At 48.2% G+C, this 14408-nt stretch overlaps 1 protein-coding gene across 6 annotated transcripts in view; it reads right to left on the bottom strand.

The window, feature by feature from the left end:
• Positions 1 to 9458: 9458 nt before the first annotated feature.
• spag17 (sperm associated antigen 17) overlaps positions 9459 to 14408 on the bottom strand; it is a 564758-nt gene continuing 559808 nt past the window's right edge. For all 6 annotated transcript variants that reach the window (XM_070893521.1, XM_070893526.1, XM_070893524.1 and 3 more), the window contains one exon: positions 9459 to 9748. In XM_070893521.1, coding sequence (XP_070749622.1) covers positions 9714 to 9748 — 35 coding nt within the window. In that variant the 3' untranslated portion in view covers positions 9459 to 9713. The remainder of the gene's footprint in view (positions 9749 to 14408) is intronic.

Here is a 14408-nt window from a genome sequence, read left to right as displayed (position 1 = left end):
ACACCAACTCTAACAACTCCTCCTATCTCGTTCTGTATCATGACTCACGACTGAACATCAAGCAATCATTACTGATTTAAACATAAGAAATAGGAGCAGGAGTAGGCCATTTGGCCCCTCGAGCCTGCTCCACCATTCAATAAGATCATGGCTGATCTAATCATGGATTCAGCTCCACTTCCCTGCCCGCTCCCCAGAACATTTCACTCACTTATTGCTCAAAAATCTGTCGGTCTCCGCCTTAAATATATTGAATGACCCAGCCTCCACAGCTCTCTGGGGCAGAGAATTCCACAGATTTACAACCCTCAGAAGAAATTCCTCCTCATCTCAGTTTTAAATTGGCGGTCCCTTATTCTGAGACTATGCCCCCTAGTTTTAGTTTCCCCTATGAGTGGAAATATCCTTTCTGCATCCACCTTGTCGAGCCCCCTCATTATCTTACATGTTTCAATAAGATCAAAAACTTGGCTACATTACACTCGATCCCTTCATCCAAGTCATTAATATAGATTGTAAATAGTTGAGGCCTCAGCACCGATCCTTGCGGCACCCCACTAGTTATTGTTTGCCAACCGGAAAATGACCCATTTATCCCGACTCTCTGTTTTCTGTTAGTTAGCCAATCCGCTATCCATGTTAATATATTACCCTCAACCCCGTGAACTTTTATCTTGTGCAGTAACCTTTTATGTGGCATCTTATCGAATGCCTTCTGGAAATCCAAATACACCACATCCACTGGTTCCCCCTTATCCACCCTGTTCGTTACATCGTCAAAGAATGCCAGCAAATTTGTCAAACATGATTTCCCTTTCATAAAACCATGCTGACTCTGCTTAATTGAATTATGCTTTTCCAAATGTTCTGCTACTGCTTCCTTAATAATGGACTCCAGCATTTTCCCAACCACAGATGTTAGGCTAACTGGTCTATAGTTTCCTGCTTTCTGTCTGTCTCCTTTTTTAAATAAGGGCATTACATTTACAGTTTTCCAATCCCCTGGGACCTCCCCAGAATCCAGGGAATTTTGGTAGATTGCAACCAATGCATCCACTGTCTCTGCAGCCACTTCTTTTAAGACCCTAGGATGTAAGCCATCAGGTCCAGGGGACTTGTCTGCCTTTAGTCCCATTATTTTACTGTGTACTACTTCTTTAGTGATAGTGATTGTATTAAGTTCCTCCCTCCCTATAGCTCCTTGATTATGCATTATTGGGATGTTTTTAGTGTCTTCTACCATGAAGACCGATACAAAATATTTGTTCAAAGTCTCTGCCATTTCCCTGTTCTCCATCATTAATTTCCCAGTCTCATCTTCCAGGGGACCAACATTTACTTCAGCCACTCTTTTCCTTTTTATGTACTTGGAGAAACTCTTACCATCTGTTTTTTATTTCATGCTAGTTTACTTTCATAATCCAGCTTCCCTCTCTTTACTATTTTTTTAGTCATTCTTTGTTGGCTTTTAAAAGTTTCCCAAACCTCTGGCTTCCCACTAGTCTTGGCCACTTTGTATGCCCTTGTTTTCAATTTGATATCATTCCTTATTTCTATAATTAGCCACATATGGTTATCCTTTTTCTTACAGTCTTTCCTTCTCATTGGAATATATTTTTGTTGAGAGTTATGAAATATCTCCTTAAATGTCTGCCACTGCTCATTTAATCTATTTTCCCAGTCCACTTTAGCCAACTCTGCCTTCATACCTTTGCAGTCTCCTTTATTTAAGCTTAGGACTGGTTTAAGATCCAACTTTCTCACCCTACAACTGAATTTGAAATTCAACCTTGCTATGGTCACTCATTCCTAGAGAATCCTTTACTACGAGATCATTTATTAATCCTGTCTTATTACACAGTACCAGATCTGACATATGAGGAAAGACTGGATCGGCTAGACTTATACTCACTGGAATTTAGAAGAATGAGAGGGGATCTCATAGAAACTTATTAAATTTTGACGGAACTGAACAGGTTAGATGCAGGAAGAAGGTTCCCGATGTTGGGGAAGACCAGAACCAGGGGTCACAGTCTAAAGATAAGGGGTAAGCCATATAGGACCGAGATGAGGAGAAGCTTTTTCACCCAGAGAGTTGTGAACCTGTGGAATTCTCTGCCACAGAAAGTTGTTGAGTCCTGTTCGTTGGACACATTCAAAAGGGAGTTAGATGTGGCCCTTACAGCTAAAGGGATCAGGGGGCATGGAGAGAAGGCAGGGGTGGGGTACTGAGGTTGCATGATCAGCCATGATCATATTGAATGGCGGTGCAGGCTCATAGAAACATAGAAAATAGGTGCAGGAGTGGGCCATTCAGCCCTTCGAGCCTGCACCGCCATTCAATGAGTTCATGGCTCGAATGGCATGCTCCTGCATCTATTTTCTATGTTTCTATATTTCTATGTTTCTAAGATAGCCTGCTCGCTGGTTGGTTCCACAACGTACTGTTCAAGGAAACTATCCAGGATACACTCTATGAACTCTTCCTCAAGGTTATCCTGGCCAATTTGCTTTGTCCAATCAATATGGAGATTAAAATCGCCCATGATTATTGCTGTTCCTTATTTACAAGCCTCCATTATTTCTTGATTTATACTCCAACAGTGTAGCTACTGTTAGGGGGCCTATAGACTATGCCCACCAGTGACTTTTCCCCCTTATTATTCCTTATCTCCACCCAAATTGATTCAACATCTTGATCTCCTGAGCCAATATCGTTTCTCACTAACGCACTGATCTCATCCTTTATTAACAGAGCTATCCCACCTCCTTTTCCTTTCTGTCTGTCCTTCTGAATTGTCAAATATCCCTGAATATTTAATTCCCAGTCCTGGTCACCTTGCAATCACGTCTCTGTAATGGCTATCAGATCATACCCATTTGTATATATTTGTGCCATCAACTCATCTATTTTGTTACGAATGCTGCGTGCATTCAGATAGCTTTTAAATTTGTTTTTTTTTTGCCATTTTTTCCTGCTTTGACCCCACTTTCTGATACTTTTATGTTTATACATTCTGTCCTTTCCTGTCACGCTCTGGTTTTCATTTCTCCCAGTGCTATCCTGCTCTATTGCTTTCTCCTTATTCTTTGACTTTTAAAATTTCCGCTCACCTGAACCTGTGAATGTTTAAAAATGTATAGAGACATTGAAGTTGAGAACGTGGGAATTGTATAGGGACAGTATAAGCTAACAAAGAATTCATGGAGAAATAGCCATGACATCTCAGACTCGAGACTGCGAAATGTTACAACACTAACACATATTGAAACAAAACCCACAGCTTGCAGAAAAACCTCAAGGTCTTATTAAATCATGTTATTAACCTGAAACATTAACAGAAGGTCTTTGTTTAAAATCAGATCATACTTAGGTCGGCTTATGAGTGGACAAAGGGAAAGAGGGATCTAAGAAGATAGGCTGGACTAGGATGTCACTCTAGCCCTATCTTGTTATCTTTTGCCGAAAATGTATAACCATCGTGCCTTTACAATGTAACGTCACTTTGTCCGTAGGAAGTGGGTGCGTTCTGTCTGATAAAGTCCCCGATCGGGATTTGCTTTTTAAATAAAAGCTTGCTTTGTTTAAAGCACAAACGGTATTCGTTTCAGTAATTTTGCTGAACCAGATTGAGGTAAAAGTCCTAGTTATTCGATTCACCAGGATCCTCGTCCCAGCACGGTCTAAATGGAGCCCATCCCAATAGAACAGCTCCCTCTTACCCCAGTACTGGTGCCAGTGTCCCACAAACCAAACCCCATTTCTTCCACACCAGTCTTTGAGCCACTTGTTTAACTCTGGTCTTATTTACCCTATGCAGATTTGCTCGTGGCTCAGATAGTAATCCAGAGAACCTTTATGGTTCTGCTTTTTAATTTGGCCCCTAGCTGCTCATAATCTCTCAGCAGAACCTCTTTGTTTGTCCTACCTATGTCGTTGGTACCCACGTGGACCACGACATCTGGATCTTCCCTCTCCCACTCTAAATTCCTCTCCAGCCCCAGAGGGGATGTCCTTAACCCTGGCAGTGGGTAGGCAACACAGCCTTCGGGACTCATTCTCTTGGCTGCAGAGAACAATATCTATTCCCCTAATGATACTGTCCCCGACCACAACAACATTTCTTTTTACTCCCCCCACTTGAATGGCCCCCTGTACCATGATGCAGTGGTCCGTTTGCTCAACCTCCCTGCAGTCCGTGCTCTCGTTCTCTCAGGGAGTAAGAGCCTCGAACCTGTTGGCCAAGAGCAAAGGCTGAGGCTCCTCCATCACTACATCCTGAGTCCCCATACCTTCCCCACTTGTAGTCACACCCTCCTGTTCCAGACCACGGAGATTTTCCCTTCATGGTTTCCAATTCTTAGTTCTGTAACCCTGCACAGCTTGCTACTACCGCTTCTCAAGATACGCTGTTCCTGAGGCAGGAGAGGAGGAAGGCAGAGAAGTAGTGATAGGTTGGAGTAGGGATGGGGGATGGGGTAACAAAGTACCCAAGAGGGGAGATATGAAAGGTGGTATGACTGGGCAACAGGAAAGGAGGAGAAGGGAGAGGAGACAAGAAAAAACCCCAGAAAATATAAGTAATGGGCTCAAGTCCTGAGTGGCAGCCATAACGCACAAGCAAATAGACACAATGGACACTGAGGGAATTCAGGTTACATAGTCATGGCAGAGATTAGAAGATACATATCCTTCTGATAACACAGATAGCCTTCACCCATGGATCACAACTTGTTACTTAGTACATTTAATACTATAATGTTATGACAAATGTTGCAATATCTAATTCTTCTTCTTAGGTGGTCCCCTGTATCGAGGATGACTTGTATCCACCACAAGGGGATGAGTTCACAGGCATTTCAATGAAGGACCTGATATTCCAGGTCCCGAACTGCATATTGAAGGATGGAAGATGCCTGTGCATGGATTTTTTTTAAACGTGTGGTGGCCATTGCACACCAGCCACCACACGGGCTTGACAGAGCTAGGTATTGGTCCAGTGGCAAGGATTAACCAAGACGACTGGAGACCAGCTCTGCTGCACGGACCTAGTGCGCACACATATTGCAGTGTGGGCTGGCCCGTGCTGCCCCTGGGCCCTCGTCTCTCCTGGGCCCCAATTACATCATAAAAGGGGCCATAAAAGGAGTGGAGGTGTGGCGACCTAGCCCACAGCGAGGCCCTGACTTGCGAGGAACCATCTGCGAGAGGTCGGGGTCATAAATGGAGCAGAGTTGTGGTGACCCGGCCCACAGCAAGGCCCTGACCTGCGAGGAACCATCTACAGCAGGTCGGAGCCATGAAAGGAGCATACCATTGCAAGGTACAGCGTGAGCCAGTTGGGGAGGGCGATGACTGTGAAGAGGGTGACTGGATTGGACGTCACCATAATTCAGGTCGCTGATTGGAGCGTGGGCAGGTACAGTAGGAGTGGCGAGGTCGGGGCGAAGGAGCGGCGAGAGATTGCAATATCTAATTAACAACCTGTCAGCCCACAGATACAAAGCTTCAGTGGATTAAAAAAAACTTCACATAACACTAAAGCACTCCACAAGCAAGGTTCACAAATTCAACAGAAGTTGTCCCTTTCTCAGTGAGTCTCCCTTTGATAAAAGTCCCGGCCATGGGGCGTGGGCCAATTTCAGCCCCTTTAACTTTTATCACCAGGCGAAAAACAGGTGATAGTGAATCACCTTCCTTCCACCCGCCAATAAAAATAAAAATTAACCCTCCCCTCATCGCAGTGAACGTTGGCAGATTATTTCCATTGTAGCAAACTGAAGTCTCACAACCTCGTCATCATAGGCAGTCCCTTGAAATCGAGGAAGACTTGCTTCCACTCTAAAAGTGAGTTCTTAGGTGACTGAACAGTTCAATATGGAAATTGCAGTCCCTGTCACAGGTGGAGCAGACAGTGGTTGAAGGGTGGGAGGGACTGGTTTGCCGCACACTCCTTCCGCTGTCTGCGCTTGGTTTCTGCATGATTTCAGCAACGAGACTCGAGGTGCTCAACGTCCTCCTAGATGCTCTTCCTCCACTTAGGGCAGCCTTTGACCAGAGACTTCCAGGTGTCAGTGGGGATGTTGCATTTTAGCAAGGAGGCTTTGAGGGTGTCCTTGAAATGTTTCTCAGTGAGTCTTGCTCTCTGACACCTACCCTTACTACCATCCATTCCACAAATCCTGACTGCTTGTGACTGCACCTGTTGGAGAAGGCTACCCGAGGGGAACATGCCAACTGGCATTTGACACTGCACTAAGGGGAAGCATAGGCCATAACCGGCTTCCACTTTGGGCTGAGATGGTGATGTGGGAGTCTCTGTGCCCTCAGTGGTTTCATGAGAAAGTGTACCTTTTGCTTTTTAATGTTTCCATGTATTCATTAATTTCTTCACCAGCTACCACTTTCCTTTTAAGAAATGTACAAAGTTATGATAGAACGTTGCTCCAACATACCAAAGTTAACAGTACTGTTAATTTCCTCCAATTGGCTGCAAGCCAGTATACTGCAGAGAAGATTTCTGAAGTATTCTCCACTTCTGGCAATACTGACATTCACTCACCTATCCTGTCATTAACCATCTCCCTTGCACTCAGCTGACCAGACGCCCACTACACATGGTAGCTGAGAAATTGCCACATGGTGAGACACAGAGCACAAGACATTGAACCCTGTTGTGGAACCTGATATAGTTGAGTGGAGGCACAAGACATGTCAACCCTTGGCTTCAGAGCAAATGGATGATGATCTCAGTGGCTCTACTATGAAGAAAGAATGCCTAGAAGACTATTGGACACAAATGTAGATTGTGTGTGACTCCTTCCAAAATGTGCAATGAATGGCTGGAATAGTGGTGGAATCCACTTTCCCGAGGTGCGCCAACATCCAAAAGCGGTTCAGCTCATTGCAGGGCAGCCTCCAGAAAGTGGCAGCTGCAGGAGCATTTGCAAACGTTTCCCCGCTTCACGAGAGATACAGACAAGTCAGTCAACTTATTGTGGAGGTACTGAATGAAGCATTGTAGATCTTGGGGGTCAATCTGAAGAGGTCATTGTTACTCAGATTGCAATGTATACAGAACAACATCTTGAAGTGACTAAAGGAATATTTGGTTGTCTCTCTCTCAGGGATTTAAGGATCTTTCTGATTCCTTGAGGTCTGTTCTCTCACTGATTGCTGGTAACCAGACTCCTGCTCCTTGTATCAGTGGAGAAGCTTGTGAGCTTTCGAGGCTGCATTCCAACACACAGAGCACTCTATTTGCTCCCTACAGAAGCAATGTTTGAAGGACCAGGCAGCCAAGGAGTCCATGGCAAAGAGTCATTCAGTCCTGCGCCCATCCCAGGACTTGAGGTCCTCAAGAGAAGGGCCACTTCCTTCCCAAGAGACTCATAATATTTTGCAGCAATTCAGGCCCTCAGGCATGTAGATGTGCTAGAATAGGGCATTGAAAAATTTGCATGGTCACAAGGGTGTGCATGGTGACTGAACCAAATTATGTTTTTGTAATTAGCTGTAAGAAACCACTGGATTATTTGTTGTAAGATTGTTTGGTGTTTGGTGATTGGTTCTCTTGCATGGCAAAGAGGAACAGGTAATATGCTGATGTTATAATTCAGGATTAGGAAGTGATGGCTAACTGTGAGGAGCAAGGATTTTACATAGGCCATTGAGAGTTGGTAGAGAGAAGGTGGATCTTTGCTAGGTTGTGGCTTCCAAATAATCAGGCTTTGCAAATCTGCGAAGGTGAGCCAAATTAGTTTTTTTCCCTCAGGTGTCTAGCAGCTGTTGCCACCGCATCTGCTTCTTGCTCTTGGGTAGAGTCTACAGCATCATCAGGCTCTCTGGGACTTCTACCATCGGCTCTTTCCTGATTGCAACATGCAATCACAACATGCTAACACAATTACAAAATGATGCTGGGCACATACTGCAAGGCACCATGGGCCTACCCAGACATCAGAACCTTCCTTTGAGCATCCTAGTGGCTTGTTTGATTATTATCCTTGTCTTCATGTATGTGCTTCTCTGCAACACTGGTAATTCTATAAAGAGGCGTCATAAGCCATAGAAGTAGTAGACATCCCTAGACACTAGCAACCACCTTAGGCCTTGTCTCTGCTATTGAAATAGAGCTGAAGCACTGCCTGATAATGTGTAAAAGTATCATAACAGCTCCCTGCATGTCTCAAATTGATGTGCAAGAAGCTGTACCTGTCATTGTGAATAAGCTGCACATTGAGGCCTTTGCAGTTCATGTAAATATAGAGGGCTTACATTGCCACATATGTGCAATCAATAGTCCTGGCAAACCTAGAGAATTAAATGATTGTGAAAAATGTGATGGCCCAGTCATCTGTGTGGGAGCACTATCAAATTGTATAAATTGAACTACCCTGGCAAATCATCATCATCATTAGTGGTATTCGTGACTAGCCTAATAGTCGAATCCACATCAAATTGGCTGATCCGACAATGCCCTCTGTGACTCTCTTGATGAGTGTGTGGTATAAAAGTTAGAGCTGTGTTCTCCAGTGGAACCCCAGGCTATACTGGCCCATCAAAAATTCCAGGATTTCAAAAGGTGCAAACCCTGACTTACCCTACCCCAAACCAGGAATTTCAGGGCCAGCAACTTTTGGCTATATATTACGTGTAACAGAAAACATCCCAAGGCACTTTACAGTCGGGAGGAAAAAAGAAATAGGCACCAAGCCATGGAGGGAGAGTTAGGACAAGTGACCAAAAATGGATTGAAAAGATGAGTTTTGAGAAGGTTTCTATTAAGATATGGAGTGAGGTGAATGGGGTTTATGGAAGGAATTCCAGAGAGTAGGACTGAGGCAGCTAAAGGCCCTGCGACAAATGGTGGAACAAAGGGATACACAAAAGGCAGAGTTCAAGGATCGAATGGTGGGGGTGGGAGGGGGAGATATTTAAATTTGGAAGAAATTGCAGAGATAGGGTGAGGCAAAGCCATGGGGGGGGGATTTGAAGATGAGGACAAAGATTTTTCATTCTTTATGTTTGAGGGCAGGATCCAATGTAGGTCTGTGAAGATAAAACATAAGAACATAAGAACATAAGAATTAGGAACAGGAGTAGGCCATCTAGCCCCTCGAGCCTGCTCCGCCATTCAATAAGATCATGGCTGATTTGGCCGTGGACTCAGCTCCACTTACCCACCCTCTCCCCGTAACCCTTAATTCCCTTATTGGTTAAAAATCTATCTATCTGTGACTTGAATACATTCAATATAGAAGGCAGCATTTAGTGCAAGACAGAATAAGGATGGGTTTGAATGAGTATGAGTTTATGGTGTCTGGAAGATTTCAGTTTTTTCCCCTCATACAAGTTAGTCATGAGTATTTAATCGGTTAAACAGCATACTAAACTTGAAGAGCATCTCACAAACTAAATTAAAAGTCTCGACTTTCTGTAAAATAAAGTTAATGGCCTCAGTAAATTATGTTAGTTTTATTATCACTCAGTACAACATACAGTCCACAAAATAAATTAATTTGAAAATGTGTTGTTAGAACGTTTGGTTTCAATAGCACATTCATTTTTTTGTTAATACAGCAAGAAATTGGTTATATCAAAAATAATAATAAATGCCTGATTTGAACAATATCAAAGTGGGAATAATCAGCATAAACAGAGAAAGCTGGGCCAGTGTTGATATTGTTTGCTGCATGATGGGATAGGAGCTTTAAGTTTCACACAGGACGTAGGTACCAACGGGATCTGTAACAAAAGAAAAGCAACATTACTTTTACTGAATACGTAGGTGGAACTTGAAACAGTTAAAAGAAAAAGACTTGGATTTACATAGTGCTTTTCACGACCACCAGACATCTCAAAATGCTTTACAGCTTACTTTTGAACTGTAGTCACTGTTGTAATCATTATAGATGGTCCCTTTAATGAGGATGACTTGCTTCCACATGAGTTCACAGATGATTCAATGAAGGATCCGATGTTCCGGCCCTGAACTCCAATTGAGGGGGTGGAAGATGCCTGTACGTGGATTTTTTTTAAACGTGTGGTGACCGTTGCTCATCAGCCACCACAATGTAGGAAATGCGGCAGGCAATATGCGCACAAACAAGCTCCCACAAACAGCAATGTGATAACAACCAATCTGTTTTTGTTATGTTGATTCAGGGATAAATATTAGGAGTAACTATTTGTACTAAGTCTCCCTTCTGTGCATGCACCTCCCGACGCATGTGCAGAAGCGAGTTAGGACAAATAGTCTCCGACTCTGGCCCCAGCACAACCGCTTTCTGCGCATGCGCTCACCCACAGCGCTGATCTATCCTCCGATCCGTCAACCACGTTGCCTCCACTGTACCGAGCCTCTGAGCAGCCCCGCAACACCACAGTGTCTGCACTGCAGCTCTGAGGCCTGGGCACTGCCGAGCCTCCAACCCATCTGGCCCCAAGAGGGTGCGTGGGCGGCGATGGGTGACCGAGAGGGCTGGCGGGGAGAGGTGGCAGGCGGTCGAGAGCAGGCCTGGAGAAGCAGTGGGTGGCTGAGAGGGTAGTGGGAGAGAGAGAGAGAGAGACTGCGGGGGGAGGGGAATGAGAGAGTGGGGGGGGGGAAGAGAGAGTGGGAGGGTGTAGAGAGAGAGTGGGGGGGGGTAGAGAGAGAGTGGGGGGGTAGAGAGAGAGTGGGGGGGTAGAGAGAGAGTGGGGGGGGGTAGAGAGAGAGTGGGGGGATAGAGAGAGAATGGGGGGGTAGAGAGAGAACAACTGGGGTGGGGTTAGAGAGAGAGCAACTGGTGGGGGTAGAGAGAGAGAGCAACTGGGGGGGAGGGGGTAGAGAGAGAGCGACTGGGGGGTAGGGTAGAGAGAGAGCGACTGGGATGGGGGTAGAGAGAGAGCGACTGGGATGGGGGTAGAGAGAGAGCGACTGGGATGGGGGTAGAGAGAGAGCGACTGGGGGGGGGGGTAGAGAGAGAGCGACTGGGATGGGGGTAGAGAGAGAGCGACTGGGGGGGGGGGTAGAGAGAGAGCGATGGGGGGGGTAGAGAGAGAGCAACTGGGGGGAGGTAGAGAGAGAGAGCGACTGGGGGTGGGGTAGAGAGAGAGCGACTGGGGGGGGGTAGAGAGAGAGCGACTGGGGGGGGGGGGAGGAGAGAGAGAGCGACTGGGGGGGAGGAGAGAGAGAGAGACTGGGGGGGGGAGGAGAGAGACTGGGGGGGTGTAGAGAGAGAGTGGGGGGGTGTAGAGAGAGAGTGGGGGGGTGTAGAGAGAGAGTGGGGGGGGGAGAGAGAGATGGGGGGGGGAGAGAGAGACTTGGGGGGGGCAGAGAGCGACTGGGGGGGGGTAGAGAGAGAACGACTGGGGGGGGTAAGAGAGAGCGACTGGGGGGTAGAGCGAGAGCAACTGGGGGGGTAGAGAGAGAGCAACTGGGGGGGTGAGTAGAGAGAGAGCGACTGGGGGGGGGGCAGAGAGAGAGCGACTGGGGGGGGTAGAGAGAGAGCGACTGGGGGGGTAGAGAGATAGCGACTGGAGGGGGGTAGAGAGAGAGCGACTGGAGGGGGGTAGAGAGAGAGCGACTGGGGGGGTAAAGAGAGAGCGACTGGGGGGGGTAGGAGAGAGACTGGGGGGGGAGGAGAGAGATTGGGGGGAGGAGAGAGACTGGGGGGGGGAGAAGAGAGACTGGGGGGGGAGGAGAGAGACTGGGGAGGGGAGGAGAGGAGAGAGACTGGGGTGGGGGGGAGAGGAGAGAGACTGGGGGGGGAGAGGAGAGAGACTGGGGGGGGGGAGAGGAGAGAGACTGGGGGGGGGGAGAGGAGAGAGACTGTGGGGGGAGGGGAAAGAGAGAGTGGGGGGGGTAAGCGAGTGGGGGGGGAAGAGAGAGAGTGGGGGGGTATAAAGAGAGAGTGGGGGGATGTAGAGAGAGAGTGGGGGGGTAGAGAGAGAGTGGGAGGGGTAGAGAGATGGGGGGGGTAGAGAGCAACTGGGGAGGGTAGAGAGAGAGCGACTGGGGGGTAGAGAGAGAGCGACTGGGGGGGTAGAGAGAGAGCGACTGGGGTGGGGTAGAGAGAGAGCGACTGGGGGGGAGGGTAGAGGGAGAGCGACTGGGGGGGAGGGTAGAGAGAGAGCTACTGGGGAGGGGGTAGAGAGAGAGCGACTGGGGGGTAGAGAGAGAGCGACTGGGGGGGTAGAGAGAGAGCGACTGGGGTGGGGTAGAGAGAGAGCGACTGGGGGGGAGGGTAGAGGGAGAGCGACTGGGGGGGGGTAGAGAGAGAGCGACTGGGGGAGGTAGAGAGAGAGCGATTGGGGGAGGGGTAGAGAGAGAGCGACTGGGGGGGGGGGTAGAGAGAGAGCGACTGGGGGGGGTCGAGAAAGAGCGACTGGGGGGGGGGTTAGAGAGAGAGCGACTGGGGGGGGGGGGTTAGAGAGAGAGCGACTGGGGGGGGGGGTTAGAGAGAGAGTGATTGGGGGGGGTAGAGAGAGCGCGACCGGGGGGGGGAGGGGGGGGTAGAGAGCGAGCGACTGGGGGGGGGGTTAGAGAGAGCGTGACTGGGGGGGGGTAGAGAGAGAGCGACTGGGGGGGGGCAGAGAGAGAGCGACTGGGAGGGGTAGAGAGAGAGCGACTGGGGGGAGGTAGAGAGAGAGCGACTTGGGGGGGTGGGTAGAGAGAGAGCGACTGGGGTGGGGGTAGAGAGAGAGAGACTGGGGGGGTAGAGGAGAGAGACTGGGGGGTAGAGGAGAGAGACTGGGGGGTAGAGGAGAGAGATTGGGGGGGGAGGGAGAGAGAGAGAGAGAGAGACTGGGGGAGAGAGAGAGAGAGAGAGACTGGGGGAGAGAGAGAGAGACTGGGGGGCAGAGAGAGAGAGAGACTGGGGGAGAGAGAGAGAGAGAGAGAGAGAGAGAGACTGGAGGAAAGAGAGAGAGACTGGGGGAGAGAGAGAGAGTGAGACTGGGGGAGAGAGAGAGAGAGAGAGAGAGAGAGAGAGTGACTGGGGGAGAGAGAGAGAGAGAGAAGAGATAAAGACTTGGAGGGAAGAGAGAGAGACTTGGGGTGAGGGGAGAGAGAGAGACTTGGAGGGGAGGGAAGAGAGAGACAGAGAGAGCAAGAGAGAGAAAGCGAGAGATAGAGTGACTGCGGGGAGGGGGTGGTGAAACAGAGACTGAGTGGCGGTAGGGGTGGGTGGGGAGAGACAGAGCGACGGGGGGGGCAGCGGAGAGAGTGGGAGTGACTGGGAGGAAGAGAGGGAGAGTGACTGGGGGGGGGGGAGAGAGAGCGTGCGACTGGGAGGGAAGGAGAGAGAGAGCGACTGGGCGGGGGGGAGGGGGGAGGAGAGAGAGAGAGACGGGGGAGTGGGGGGAAGTGAGGGTGACCCGGGGAGGGGGGTGGTGGGGGGAAGAGAGGGAGACTGAGTGGGCAGAGAGACTGTGGGAGGTGGGGGAGAAAGTGAAACTGGGGGTGGGGAGAGAGAGAGAGAGACAGAGACTTGGGGGGGGGAGGAAGGGGGACACGGGTGGGGGGCTGCGGGGCAGTAATCGGAACGGAGAGAGGGAACTCAGGGAACATGGATCATGCTCTTACAACTCCCTACAAGGGACAGGATGAAATCCAGAAGTCACGGCACTGTCACTATTCATTTCATACACAACAAACCTGTTAACAATCCGTAAACAATGTCCTATCTATGATGGGCATTTTGGCTGGGGGAGGGATGTGTCCTTTCTGACTTGACTCGTCAAAATGGATCATGTTACAATGTGCAAAATACGGCTGGGAGGTTCTATTCACACATTCCAGAGAAACTTCAGGGTGTGGCTTATCCTCCAGCAATAGGTCATGTGATCAATCAGAGAAACAGCTGCAATTCAGTTAGTTCAAATAGACGCATTCATACGAGAGGTGGGCACCGGAGGGACTGGAGTGCATCATCACGCCGGCAACCAAATTTTAATTTGATTTTACGTTTTAAAGTTTAATTTGTTTTAATTGCCGGTGCTTTTAGTGTCCCCCTTCCCTTTTATAGGGGGCACTGGGGAAAATTGTGATTTTAGTGCCCAAAAAAAAAACCAAAAAAGAAAAACACAAAAAAAAACAAAAAAAGGGGGGAAAAAAAAAAAAGGGCCTGGTAAATGTCTGGAGTGTCACCCAGGTCGGGTGGCACCGTTTAATGTTTTATGTTTTCGCAGGTAAACTCAAAAGAGTTAGACGCATTCATACGAGAGGTGGGACCGGAGGGACTGGAGTGCATCATCACGCCCGGCAACCAAATTTTAATTTGATTTTACGTTTTTAAGTTTAATTTGTTTTAATTGCCGGTGCTTTTAGTGTCCCCCTTCCCTTTTATAGGGGGCACTGGGGAAAATTGTGATTTTAGTGCCCAAAAAAAAACCAAAAAAAGAAAAACACAAAAAAAACAAAAAA

This window comes from Pristiophorus japonicus, chromosome 11, assembly GCF_044704955.1.
Source record: "Pristiophorus japonicus isolate sPriJap1 chromosome 11, sPriJap1.hap1, whole genome shotgun sequence".
Lineage (NCBI taxonomy): Eukaryota > Metazoa > Chordata > Chondrichthyes > Pristiophoridae > Pristiophorus > Pristiophorus japonicus.
Note: the sequence above shows the minus strand (reverse complement) of the source record. Positions and strands in the feature narration are given on the sequence as shown.